The sequence below is a fragment of the Halichoerus grypus genome, chromosome 7 (genome assembly GCF_964656455.1).
Source record: "Halichoerus grypus chromosome 7, mHalGry1.hap1.1, whole genome shotgun sequence".
NCBI lineage: Eukaryota > Metazoa > Chordata > Mammalia > Carnivora > Phocidae > Halichoerus > Halichoerus grypus.
In genome coordinates this window covers 122,488,322-122,502,325 of record NC_135718.1, presented here as the reverse complement: position 1 = coordinate 122,502,325, position 14,004 = coordinate 122,488,322, and the positions used below count along the sequence as shown (strand labels likewise).

The 14,004-nt window shown below is 49.0% G+C and overlaps 1 protein-coding gene across 2 annotated transcripts in view; it reads right to left on the bottom strand.

The window, feature by feature from the left end:
- Positions 1–5,479: 5,479 nt before the first annotated feature.
- CD34 (CD34 molecule) overlaps positions 5,480–14,004 on the bottom strand; it is a 23,316-nt gene continuing 14,791 nt past the window's right edge. The window contains exons 5-8 of one of the 2 annotated variants that reach the window (XM_036094588.2): positions 8,442–8,592; positions 8,148–8,200; positions 7,665–7,829; positions 5,480–6,968 (exon numbers count right to left, since the gene is read on the bottom strand). In XM_036094588.2, the coding sequence (XP_035950481.1) occupies positions 6,783–6,968; positions 7,665–7,829; positions 8,148–8,200; positions 8,442–8,592 (555 nt within the window). In that variant the 3' untranslated portion in view covers positions 5,480–6,782. Of the gene's footprint in view, positions 6,969–7,042; positions 7,101–7,664; positions 7,830–8,147; positions 8,201–8,441; positions 8,593–14,004 lie in introns of those variants that run through there. The other variant, XM_036094604.2, reaches the window with a different exon arrangement.

Below are 14,004 nucleotides of genomic sequence, written 5' to 3'. Positions count from 1 at the left end.
GTGCTCAGCGGCCACGGCCACGGACAAATGGCCAATTCCAGAGCGGCGGTTCTCAAGGTAGGATCCATGGTCCCCTGGGGGCCCTTGGAACATTTCCAAGGGGTCTCTAGGGTCAAAACGATTTTTGTAATAATGCTAAAAAATGTGATTTGCCATTTTCCACTTTTCTTCTCTCTGAAGTGTAGATACCACAGTGTTCCAGAAGCCACATGACATGAAATATGACAACAGACTGAACACAGACACATATATGAGAGTCGGGGGTCTTCTACTGAGCCAGATACTGAAGAGATGTGCCAACATGTAAAACAACGCCCCTCTTCCCCCAAGTGTTTTTATTCTTGAAAATATCATTGTTTTTCCTGAAAGGGTAGGTTACTTGTATACTCACATAAGGAGAAAATGATCATTTTTTTTTTTTAAGATTTTTTTATTTCTTAGTTTGAGACACACAGATACAGAGAGAGAGGGAGCATGAGCAGTGGGAGAGGCAGAGGGAGAGGGAGAAGCAGACTCCCCGCTGAGCCAGGAGCCCGATGTGGGGCTCGATCCCAGGACCCTGGGATCATGACCGGAGCGGAAGGCAGACGCTTAACAATCTGAGCCACCCAGGCACCCCAAAATGATCATTTTTAAATGAATTACTGAATAAGTTAAAAATTCCCCCATTTTAATTTCTGACATAGTGATTACTGATGGATATAACTCTCAAAATCAAAAGCTCTTTGAAGTCGTCAATAACTTTTCACGGCGTGAGCGGGCTTTGGGGACAGTAGCTCTAGAACCAGCCTATCGCTCCAGCCTCGCAGCCTGTGACTGGCCCCTCCTCCTTCACGTTTGTTTGCGTGAACTTCCAGTTCCAGACAAGACGAAGCAGATGCACTTCTTCCTATCCCTCGGGCTAAGTACTTCTAAAGACTCTGGATATTATATATAAAACAAACATAAGACTCTGAAAGGTAAAGAGAAGAAGGGTAAGGACCTCAGGACTCAAAGAATGCTATGTCACCAGGGTGTTATCAGCAGAGAGATAGTAGGGAGACTGAACTGCCACTCTGGCCCAACTATAACGGGGCACCCACACCAACAGGTACCAACAGCCGAATGGGGGGCCTGGACTTCCGCCCCCACCCCCCAGGGGGTAACAAGAAGGCCACCGCAGCAGGGCAGTATCACATGGGGACTGCTAAAACAGGAGAGTGCAAGGAGATCTAGAGTCTCATAACGTAGTGCCTAAAATGTCCAGGGTACAATCTGAAATCACTCGTAATACCAAGAACCAGAAAAATCTCAACTTGAATGAGAAAAGATAATTAACGGACACCAATATTGAGATGACAGAGATTTTGGAATTATCTGATGAGAATTTTAAAACAGCTATCATAGAAATGCTTCAATGAGCAATTGTGTAACATGCTTGAAATAAAAGAACAAATAGAAAGTCTCAGCATGGAAATAGAAGACACAAAGAAGAATCATATTCTTTGCTTGGACTTTAAAAGAACCCCTCACATTTCTGGAATGACCACCCTCACTTTGCTCTTCCTGGAACACTGATCTCTGGTGTCTTCTTCCCTGCTTGTCCCAGATGTCACCTCTTCTGGGAAGCCTTCCATGGTATCTGTGCCCCTTCCACTCAAAGTATCCTTCACCATATCACTTAGATTCAGTGCTAATTGTTCTGTCATTTGTCCCTCCCACGCTCACCAGTGTAAAAACTTGACAGAAGGAACTGTGTCTTTTTTTTTAAAAGATTTTATTTATTTACTTATTTGAGAGAGAGAGAGAGAGAGAGAGAAACAGCATGAGAGGAGGGAGGGTCAGAGGGAGAAGCAGACTCCCTGCTGAGCCGGGAGCCCGATGCGGGACTCGATCCCAGGATTCCGGGATCATGACCTGAGCCGAAGGCAGTCGCTTAACCAACTGAGCCACCCAGGCGCTCCAGAAGGAACTGTGTCTTATCCCAGGTACTTGGCATCGTACCTGGCTTATAATAAACACTCAAAAAAAAAAAAAAAAAGATTTGTTGAATAAATGAATAAATCAAGAATAAATGGGAACTTTTCAGTGGTACTCTCTTTCCTATTCAATACAATTAAGCTCTGTGGCCCGGCATTCAATGCCCTACACAGACTGTGACACACACCTTTTTGGTATGTGGCTTCCCTCAATACATCCTTCTACTCTGCTGTACTGGCAAACACAGTGTTTTGAAAGGATCTTTTACTTCCCTGTATTCCTACCTCTGCATGCACGTACGGATGCTCTTCTATCAGCCTCAACGGTCCTCACCCATTTTTGCCACCAAAATTGTATCCACGTTTACCACCCCACTCAGATACCACCTCCCCGGGACTCACAGTCCCTGATCTCCCTGCTGGAAGGAGTCTGCCCACCTCTGGATATACAACACTTCACTTGTGTTATTGCTCACCTCCTGCCTTGCACTTTGTAGTGTTGTTTGTTTTAATGCACTTAGAGTATTCTCTTCAAGATTTAAAACTCTGTGGTTTCCAATAAACTCATACCTTACTCGTCTTTGCTTCTGCCCCCTGAGCCTCTAGCACAGCCCCCCATTACTCTGAAAACTCAGTTTTGTTTTCTGAGATAATAGTACTTGCTTCATTGGGTTTCTGTGAATATTAAATAAAATACACTGTTTAAATTTTGGTATTTGAAGGAATACACGGAGGGACCAAGCCCTGTTAGCTGGACCTTCAAGACCTCTTTGGAATTCTGTTCCGGTTCCGCTGTTCTCACCCAGCTCCCAGCCGTGATCCTTCCTCTGGGTACAATCATCCCACCTGCCCTCCTCCCTTCTGCTCTCTTGCCTCTCTACCCCCATTCTCTACTCAGCGGCCAGCTTGACCCTTTAAAAACAGAAATCAGATCATATTACTTCTCTGCTCAAAACCTTCCAGTGGTTTCCGAATCTACAGATAAGAGTCAAACTCCTTACTGAAGCCTAAAAGGCCTACTGTGACCTGGCCCGCTGATACCCCCCCCCGCATTCACTCTGATGTCACCTCTGCAGCCTTCTTGTCCTCCTTCATCCGTGACTTCTCGAACTTGGCCGAGGTCTGCACCACAGAGCTTTGCATTTGCCATCTCCCCTGCGTGGCATGATCTCTCCCTCATTTCATTCAAGTGAGCTATGCTCTCAATTCTTACCTCCTTGGGAGTGACCACCATATGCAAAGTACTGGCCGTCACTCTCAATCATTTTATGTTTTTCATAGCTCTTCATACAATCTGAAAACATAGGTCTTTACTTAGGGAAATGTGTTCGCTTATTGTCTTTCTTTTGTAAGCTCTGTATGGATTTGTGCCTGCTCTGTCCCCAGCCACTAGACCAGTGCGGGGACCCAGCAGGATGTGTTCCATAAGACTTTGGAATGACTCAAGGCTGGCCGTGAACGCCTTGGGTGGGGGCTTTCGGAACAGAAGCAGCAACCTGTTGCCCAAAATTGCTTACCTGCTACTGGGTTTGCGTGACGAGGAAGTGTGGGGTTGATCTACCTAGAGGGGATGGAATGGGGATGACCCACGTATACAGACTTAGAGGACAATTCTGATTATCCATCTAGATGCAACTTAGGCAGAAGACACTTCCGGGTATGCTTTCCACAACGGACTATGTAACACTCCAGTTCATTCCCTGGGGCCGACTATAGGCACCACAGTGGGAGTTGAGCCTCACAGCTTCCCCGGGGCCTTCAGCCTCTCCTTTGTCCCAAGACCCCAGGACCTGCTTGGCACATGTTGATGAAAGGCTCTAGAGGTGAAGCCCCAAACCTGTTCTGACCCGGCCCTCGCCAGCCTCATGACATCCAATTGGAGGAACCCTGCAGCCTGGCAGAAGAGTGGGACGGTAGGATGAAGGGAAGAGCTTCGGATGCAGGACACCGGAGTTCCAGGGCATCTGGGCCAGCCAGCCACATCTCCTCTCTGGGCCTTAGTTTGTCTTTAATGTGACATAAAGGAGTTAAGTTGCGTGTATCTCTAGAATCCTCTTCAGTGGTGACTTCTTATAGTTGTATGAGCCTCATAGATGAGATCTACTGGACTAGGCTGTTTAAGGGTGGGGCAGCTGGGAGAGAAGCCCCATGCGGAAACCGGGGAACTGAAGTTGAGTGGTAGGAACCCAGCATGGCCAGCAGGTGGAGCCATTGCTGCGCCAGGCTGCTCAGCCAAAGGTGGGAAAGTTTGATTTTTTAAGAGTACAAGGAGTCCTTGGGGCAAGCTGTCCAGCCACCAGAGAGAACTAGCTGCCACGGGTACCCTCTAAATACACACACACACACACACACACACACACACACACACCCTTTCCTCCCAAAGTCTACATTGGCCAACAGACTCAAGGTAAAATACAATAGCAAGTTGCTGGGCCTAAGGCCGGACACGTTTCAAAGATCCAGGTGCTTTTTCTCCTCCTCCCACATTTCCCAGGAGCCTGTACCCTGTACACCCCTTCTCCCTGCCATCTGAAGCCTGCCAGAACCCATCGGGTCACTCCCATGGCAGGATGTAACTAGATGGGGGCCAACCCGGCTTCTCTTTCCAGATGACCATCTCCCCTTCCTGCCATTGCCCAGGGTCAGCCATCACCTTCTAGGGAAAGTTCTAGATCTCATTCCTTGCCCTCCACCCCCGGCCCTGCCCCCCGAGTCCTGCGGAGGAACCTCTGGTGAGAGCAGTTGGAGAAAAGCAAGGGGGAAGTTGGGGGTGGGGGGAGTGCTAAAGGGAAAGGTCTGGCTTTGGCCAGATAAGAATGGAAGGATCCTTTGTTTGGCCCCAACTGCCTCTACCACTGTTGACACACTTGGGGGTGTTTCCTGAAGCTACTGAGCAGTGTCTGGCAGTGCTCCCTCCCCGACTTCCTATCCCAGTGGCGGGGGGAGCTCTGGGAGCTGGGGGCTGCCCTTGCAGGCGTGTTTGCAGTTAGGCTGGTGCCTTAGAGCTGAAGGCAGAAGCACCCCCGCCTGGAGTTGGCAGCCCGATCTCTAGAGCACAGGCTGCCTGCACCAGCCTCCACTGTCCTGCTCCTGGCTCGGGGTGGAGAGGGTGTGATAATCCAAGGTGCACGGGGCTCCTTGTCTTGCTCGTGCATATTTTGCATACAGGGACCAAAGTGTGCCACTTCCCAGAGAGGTGTTCACGGAGGCCCCAGCTCCTACGTCCTCCGCACAACCCCCTCCATCCTGAAGGCCTCTGCTACACTCTGGTCTGTCTTTCTTTCTAGGACTAGAAACATCCAACCTTTCTGTGAGCCTCCTCCAACTGCCGGAGACTTGGCCAAAGAGCAGCACCCTGGTTTCTGCCTGTAACCCCTGAGATGGGCCCACCTCTTTCCTGGCTTGCCCCCCCCGCCCCCCCCCCGACCCCACTCCATATCATTGTGAAGTCCAGCCCAGTATGACTGGGACACCACCGTGGCCTTCAGACACACCTGGCTGGGACAGCGACACAGAACAGATGTGTCTCAGTATCACTTTAATTACAGTATTTACACACACCATTTTGTATTCAGAAATAAAATCCACCCAATCTTCCTATCTCTGGAAAGTTCTATTTCCAACCGTCATTGAAACCAGGATCCCTGCTCACCCCTCTGGAAGAAAAACAAAAATACAAATGAAAACCTGGGCCACTGACAGAGGAGGTGGCTTGTGATGAAGCCCCTCTGGAGATGTCGAGGGGCCCTGACTACACGGGGCTGCAGAGCAGTGAGGGGGTTGGGGTGGGGGAGGCAGAGACAGAAAGGAGTCTGCTGGGAGACTGAGTCCACAGCTCAACCCAGGAGTCAGGGGGAGGAAGGAGGAAGCCATCGAGATCAGAGGATAAGGCCAGGACCTAGCCTCTGAGCAAGGGGTTTCCTCAGAGGTGCACAGGTCAAGAAGCTTGGCTCAAAGATCCGGTCCCATGGTCCTGTCCACTCGGACCCACAGGGAGAAACAGGGGCCCAAGATGAGACTCTGTGAGCGCCAGAGAGACAAGGACTGAGCCATCCCCTCTCCCTCATCTGTCCCCAAAGGTAGGAACGCATGTGTCCCTGCACCCCTACCCTGTCTCCCAAACACAGACACAAGACATTGTTCAAAACTTGGAGCCTCGTTCCAGGCTCAGCCAGAAAACAGTGCAGGCTTCTGTACGCAGATGTGGGGGAAGAAGGTGTGGAGCTCAGGGGAACCTGAGGGAAGGCAGTGCCTGAATCCACAGTGACTTGGCGTGGGCATAAGGGAGACGGTTTAAGACAACAAGTCTTGCTGGTTATATCATTACGAAGGAGCGGGTACATTGGGTTGCTTTGGTTTCCCTAAAGTAGAGAAGACAGACATGAGGAAGAAACGGGAAAAGGCAAAGCCTCCTGGGAGGAAATTGTAGCCCAGAAAAAGCCCATGCTTCCCCTGGGAGTTCTTTTAATAAGGCAGAGAGGAGGGAGAGGGAAGAAGCCCATGTGTGAATGATGCAAGATCATCACCCCCCACCCCCAACCCTGGTAGCTTCCCTGCACTTTGGCATTTCCCCCTCATACCTGCACTCAAAGTAGACCAGATTCTAAGCTTAGCGAGCTGAACGTGGAAAGGGCAGGGGTTACCTCCCGGTCCCCAAGGTAGAGAGAGACCCTCGGCCTGGTGGGGTGCAGGGCCCCAGGAACGGCCTCCGAGGGTGTGTGCAGCAGGAAAGGGGAGAAGGTAAGGGATCGAGGCAGCTTGTGGTCAGATGCAGGGAGGGGCCCCTTCCCCAGACCTTGCCCAGCCTTGCCCCTCCCAGCCGAGTCACAATTCCGTATCAGCCACCACGTGTTGTCTTGCTGAATGGCCGTTTCTGGATGTGGCCTGGCCGGTCCCGTTCTCCTGAGCCCCTCGGTTCACACTGGCCTTTCCCTGAGCCTCAGGGGAGGCCCCAGGGCCTGAGCTATAGCCCTGGCCTCCACCGTTCTCCGTGTAATAAGGGTCTTCGCCCTAGACAGTGTATAAATAAAGGAGCATTATCTGGTAAGCAGGGGAGTGAGGCGGTGATGGGGGGGAGGGGGGGGGATTGCAGCTGCATGTGCAGACTCCTTTCTTCCTGAAGAGCGGTCAGGGTTCCAGCTCCTAGAGGAGAAAGGACAGAGGAGAGGCACCACACCGTGACACTGAGACTCAATAACCAGCTCCCGCCAGCAACCAGGCAGTCCCCAGGATGGAATAACCTCCCCAGAGTAGGGAGCAGGCCAGAGGCCAAGAGTCAAACCCCAGCGTTGTCCTCCCACATCCAGAACACTTCAAGAGTATATTTTCTTTCCATATGTCCCTTCCTGTGAGCTAGATGGGACCCATGGGCACTTAATATACATGCAAAAAAGTGTGGCTGATTTAACAGCCTGTTCTGGTTGTACCCAGCTGAACTACCCCTGACAAAATCAGAAATAGATGATATGAGCCATCTGCTGCCACAGTGAGCGGGTGGGCTGACCCCAGTTAGTGCCCTCTTCCTAATCTGCTCCATATTATTCAGCCTTGTCCACCGACATGGTAATGTGCGTGTATGCATGTCCATGCATAAAGGCACAGAAGTACCTTTCCTGGGATTTCTCCTCCCCGCTTCGTGACACTTATGGACCTCCCCAGAGGACCACTATCTTCCTCATTTTCTTTGCCCTGGACCCCTAAACTGACCAGCCTTTCTCCCGTGGGGCTCCAGCTGCGGCGGTTCATCAGGAAATAGCCAGTGGTGCCCAAGACAGCCAGCAGGATCCCTGAGGTGACCAGTGCAATCAGGGTCTTGCGGGAATAGCTCTGGTGGCTCCCAACATCTTGCTCAGTGAAGCCTTGGATCCCCAGCTGGAAGGGAAGACACAGAAAAGACAGACTGTCACTTGTGGGATGTGAGTTCTGGAGCCCATGCTAGACCCAACAGAGGAGAAACACAAGAAGACTTTGACCTCAGGGATTTTTCTAAACAGGATTTAAGACTGACATCTCTTAATCAAGTTGCACCATAAAATTTTGGTTCAAGCACAGAAAGGTAAAGACTGTCGGAGAAGGTTGGAGAGATAGGAAAGACAGGTCTAGAAAAGAGAATTACTTTCTCCCCTACTGGAGTGAATTCCCTTGACCCAGTATTCCCTCTGAGAATTCCCATCATCTTAGAGAACTTACATTTTTCAGGTCAGACTGGTGCTTTTTCAGCAGTTGGAGCTTCCTGGAAAGTTCTAGAATTAGAAACAGGGACTGCTGAATCTAGAAGCTGGAAGAGCTGTGCCCTCCTATGATGTTCTAGATGATGCTCTGATGGCCAGGGTAGTCCATCTCAGGAGAGCCTCTCCCAAAGTTAGCCCAGCTCTTCTCCCTAGCACCTGTGCTCTTTAAGCTCATATACTAGAGTTTCTAGCCAGGATCCTCTAACTTCAGCCCCACTCCCTCCCTAGACCCCAAGACAGATGCGCCCCTTACCTGTTCTGTTGGCCAAGACCAGCAGCAGGCAGTGAGGCTTCACCTCAGACTGGGCCAGAAGCAAGGAGCACACCCCGGCCCCAGCCTCAGCCTGCTCCTTCTCACACAGGACTTGGGTTAGTTCCTCTTCATTATCCTTCTTAAAGTCCTCCTGGGAAGACAGAAAGAAATGGCGAGCAGAAGATGAAATTACTAATGTACCCTGAACTGGGTCCAGAGTCTTAGGCAATAATCCTGATTCAAGTCACACTATTACTCTCTATTACCCTTTTTCCCCCCTAAAATTATAACTGGAAAAAAAAATCCTGTGAACTATATATGTGCAAAAACTCAATAAGAAAAAAACTCCAAAATTTTCCAGTAACCAAAACAATATGTATCGGCGCCATAGGCAGCACTGAAAGGGGCTGAGAACGAATTCAGGGAACATCATCTTATTTAAGGATTGCCCATGCACACGTACACTATTTCAAATTAAATTCGAAAGAAATTGCCGATACCAGAAAATATGAACAGTATGTTACTGACAAAGAGAAAATCCTTTGTTTCAAGGTTACAATAGCCCCAAATGTTGGAGGAAAAGCCAAGGGAAGTGAGGATAGAGCACAAATCTCTGGCTGTAGGCTCAGTGGCATCGGCGGGCCCTTCCCTCCTACCCCCCAAGGGGGCTCGCAGAGAGCCTGGCTCAAACTGAAATGGCATTTTTTTATCATCCCCTCTTTCTCATTAATGGCATGGAACCCAGTTTTCCATGAGGTTCACAGATTGCTCCAGGCTGCTGGCTGGTCTCTAGGACTCAAGGACTCAGCCCCCCGAGGAGAAATCCTCATGATTCTTTGATAGTTGAGTCCCGGGACCGGGATGAGTCGGAAACACTGGCTGTACCCTTCCAACACCCTGTTCTTCTCACATGTCCCAGAATGTGTTCCAGCAGCTTCCAATCAGAGCACACCCCCCCACCCCCCCCACCCCCCGCCCCGCACAGGAAAGGAACCGAAACCAAGACTCTCTCCTCTGTCCGGATGGCAGATGGTGAGGAGGAAATGCCTGAACAGCTCCGACAGCTTTCCTGTTCGGGGAAAACTGCTGGGGCGTGTGAGGGGCATCCGAACTGAGCCTCTGTGGAGGAGAAAGCTTCCTGTTTGTGGGGCAGCGCCGCTCCTTGGGGCCCTCCCAGCTTGGAAAGCAGCCTGGGTATTTTCCTACGGCTGTGGCCCTCGGCAGGAAAGCCCAGGATCCTTTGCTCCTGCACAAGGCAGAGTCGGGATTGGCCCGAGGCCCCAGCTTTCTTCTCTCAGCTGGAATTTAAGGGAGCTCAGGAGGAGCTCACTGGGCTCGGATGAGGCCAGAAGAGCAGGGCTACCTAACCTCCAGGTCACAGAGAGGAGTCCAGAGGTAGCCTCAGAAGGCCCTCAAGAACCAAGGTCACAGAAATTTGAATTCTTGAGCCACTGCTGTTTTACCCCTGAGGGAACGGTCTCTAAGGAAGTACTTGGATAGAGGCTCTGTTTCTGGAAAAATCTGGTTCTTGAAAACAGCATTTGCAGCGGACAGTCTGGACACCATTGGATATGATCAACAGTCTGTTTCTTCTCTAGGATCCTTTCTCTTTGGGGAGCCTTATGTTGCTTTCCTGTGAGCACCACACCCTCCCAAACACCATGCCTTCTGGATGAGGAGGAGGGAAGTCCCTACCCAGATGACTCCGGGCTTCTGGAGTGTCTCTGGTTGAGTTACGTCTCCTTCCTGAGAGAAGCAGAGGGCCAGGGCTCCTGCATAATCTAAATAAGCCACACAAAACAGCACCTTGCTCAAACTACAGAATCTTAAGAAGCTGCACCTCAACCATAGTCACCTCTTCTGACATTTATGAAGCCCCGATTGTAAGACACTGTGAAAATCTCTGCACGTGTATCAAGTGTGTGGTGGGCTAGGGGTGGGGGTGGGGATAGCTATGAACTTCACACAGTCACAGCTCTGTCTGCATGCATGGCAGAGAACATACATGATGCTTACTATGTCTCTGGCACTGGTCTGAGTGCTTTACGCATATTGGCTCATTTAGGCTTTGCATAACCCTTTCAGAGGGGTGTTATTATTCTCCCCATTTGACAGATGAAGAAACTGAGGCACAAAGAGACAGGTGACAGAGGTAGTTCCATGGTAGGAACCATGACAAAGGTACTGCTAAAATGCTATGGACATTCAAAGGAGGGTGAGGGCACATCAGGTTTGGGGTTGCAGTAACATGTCAAAGTAGGTCTTGAAGAATGGGGAGAATGTGTGCTGGAGAAGCTGGTAGGGAAAGGCCTTTGGATGGGGTGCTACCACGATGGGAAGCCCAAATGTGTGAGAGCCTGTGACCTTCACAACCCTGGCTATATGAAGAAGGAAGAACACCACCTTCTTCCTTGGATTCCCCATCCTTCAAGACTCCACTCAAATCCCACCTCCTCCATGAAGTTGGTCCTATCTTCCATAGACTGGGCATCAGCCTTGCCTCTGCTATTTACTAGGTTCTTTGCAAGTCATGCAGCTGGTCTGAGTGTGAGGTTCCTAAGCTGAGGACTGAGTTGTGACTAAGGAGATGTTGTATGAAGAGTGCCCAACAAGGTGGTGTGGAACCTAATGGGCACTGGACAAATGACAGCTAGTACTGTTACTATTAATAAACAACCATACTATGCACCATATCCCCCAGAATCCACATTTTGAGGTTTGATCATCTTCTGCCTTACTCTTATAGTCATTTCACTCTGGCTAGGCTCTAAGACTCCTTAGTTGGGGGAGTGGGTGTACGTTACATAATTTCATAATTTTGAACCCAGACTGCACTAAGCATAGCACCAAACAAACAAAGGAACTCACAGAATTGTTGTTCAACTTAACGTCCCAACTGGTTTGGCCTCCACACAGGATTCCTCCACCCTTTGCTTAGTTTCTTGGACTAAATTCAAGGGAATGACCGCGGCCAGCCTCCCACTTTGGAGTTCAGCAGCATCAGTGAATTGTGTTGGGGACTGGAGAGGAGCAGGTGGATCTTGAACAAAGCACAGTGTTTCTCCGGATGCTTGAAATAAACATCCTTCCCCAAGAGAGGCTGTGGGCAGATACCATGGGAGAGTGGGCAGGACGAAACCACAACCTTTGCCATTTTGCTCATGAGAATCAGATTTGTGAGCCCCTAGCCACATCTGCTCACACATGTTACTTTGCAAAAATAATACCTACAATAATAAAACCATCTAACCTTTCTTGGGTAGCACCCTCAAACTTTGCAAAGACTCTTAACATGTTAAAGAAGCATGTTAAACATTGGAGTGGGGAAGAGAGGGACAGGTATTTTTCTAAATGAGCCTTAAGGTTTTTCTCAGTGCTGAGATTTTTAGGATCAATTCTCATTCTCTTGCTCTGTCTCTCATTTTATCTATTTTGGTGTGAGTTTGATATTGGAGGTAAAACCTTGTTTTCATTTAGAGACTGGAGTGAAGGGCCTGCCACAAGTCACACAACAAGGGGGCAGCAGGCCAAGGGCAAGGAGTTAGGCTGTCTCCAGATCTCAGGCTCTCTCCAGGAGACACACTGTCTTCATCTGTCCTCCATCTGTAAGTTATTTTTTTCTGCGTGGAAACTGACCTTTAGTGTTTGGGCAGAGGGCAAGGAAGGCGTGGGCTGGGGGATATGATCTGGAGGTTGGAAGCAGCCTGCCTGAGATGAAGTCAATGCGACAGAATAAGGGTGATGTGAACTAGCCGAGTAAATACAACCTCTGCATAGAAACACATGTGGTTTGAAAGAAAGGTAGTTCACAAAAACAAATTAGTGGGCAAAGGGCTTGAATAGAGATTTTTCCAAAGAGGATGTGCAAATGGCCAACAAGCACATGAAAAGATTTTCAACAACACCAATCATTAGGAAATGCCCATCAAAAGCACAATGACATACCACCTCATGCCCACTGGGATGGTTATTATATATATATATATAAATAACAGGACATAACAAATGTTGATGAGGGTGTGGACATATTGGAACCCTTGTGCTCTGTTGGTGGGAATGCAAAATGGTGCAACTGCTATGGAAAACAGTATGTCGGGACTTCAAAAATTTAAAAATAGATTTACCAAATAATCCAGCAACTCTACTTCTGGGTATATACCCAAAAGAAATGAAATCAGAGTGGTAAAGAGATATTTGTACACCCATGTTCATAACAATATTATTCACCATGGTAAAAGGTGGAAGCAATCCAAGTGTTCGTTGGTGGATGAAGAGATACACAAAATGTGGTCTATACAAACAACGGAATATTATTCAGCCTTGAAAAGGAAGTAAATTCTGACACAGGTTACAACACAGATGAACCTTGAGGACATTACGCTAAGTGATATAAGTTAGTCGCAAAAAGATAAAGGCTGTATGACTCCCCTCCTATGAGGTACCTGGAGTAGTCAGATTCACAGAGACAGAAAGTAGAATGGTGGTGGCCACGGGCTGGGAGGCAGGGGAATGGGAAGTGGTTTAACGTGTGTAGAGTTTCAGCTCTGGATGATGAAGAGTTCTGGAGACCGCACAACAATGCGAATGTTCTTAATACCGCTGAACTATTTGTGGGACTTCTGAATGGTTAAGGTGGTACATTTTATGTTATGTGTATTTTACCACCATTAAAAAATTTCTTGGTGGATTCCCCTAGATAAATGGGTATAGCCTAAGAGCATAAAGTAATCTCACATTTTGGAAATTATTTGGGAAACCGTAACCACAATAACTAAATTACCCTGACACTGCGGCCAAGAGAGTGAAAGTCAGACTCAGAGTGACAGGTGCTGCTAATGAGGACTCTAAGATGGGGTAGCAGGTGCTTGAGAAGAACGTGGGGTTGCCTTCCCTCCCCCAGCTGACAGAGGTGATTTCTGTCTAAAGGTGAAGGATGGGGAGCAAAAGGAGAGTAGTTGAGAAATAAATGTCTGCAGATACATGGACAAAAGACAGGTCTATATGATCCACAGAGTGAGAGCTACGAGGTCGGATATGCAATACATCCCAGTGCAGAGAGTGTCTGAATACCTGAGAACAGTCAAGCGTAATTCTGTTATGGGAATACACTGGATGCAGGAGCATGGCAACACGACACAAGTACTCAAGGACGTGGTGTTAGGGGACTTCAAATCCTTCATGCTCCTCATCAGGCTGTGAGTGGGACTTGAGTTTCCCACGGTTAGAACCAGTGCCTTAAGGCCTTCTGACACCAAGAGTGCAAAGGCAACCTAAGGAAAATGAGCAGGCACCACGCCATTCACAGCCCTTGGAACAGATTGATTATCAGACAAACATGCATTAGGACTCAAGGAAAAGGAATCTGAAACACAATCGGGAGCTTTGGCTAAAGATTCTGAGCGAGAATTGCTGACTGGGGAAAAATTACCTTGGGGGGCTTAGGAGGCACTGCTGCTTGGGGGCTGGAGCAAAGGAGCCCGGAGGAAGAAAGGGGACCAAGAGTGGCAGAGGGGCCAGGAAAACCGTAGCATGACCTGGTGCTACCACAGAGCTGATTCATCAT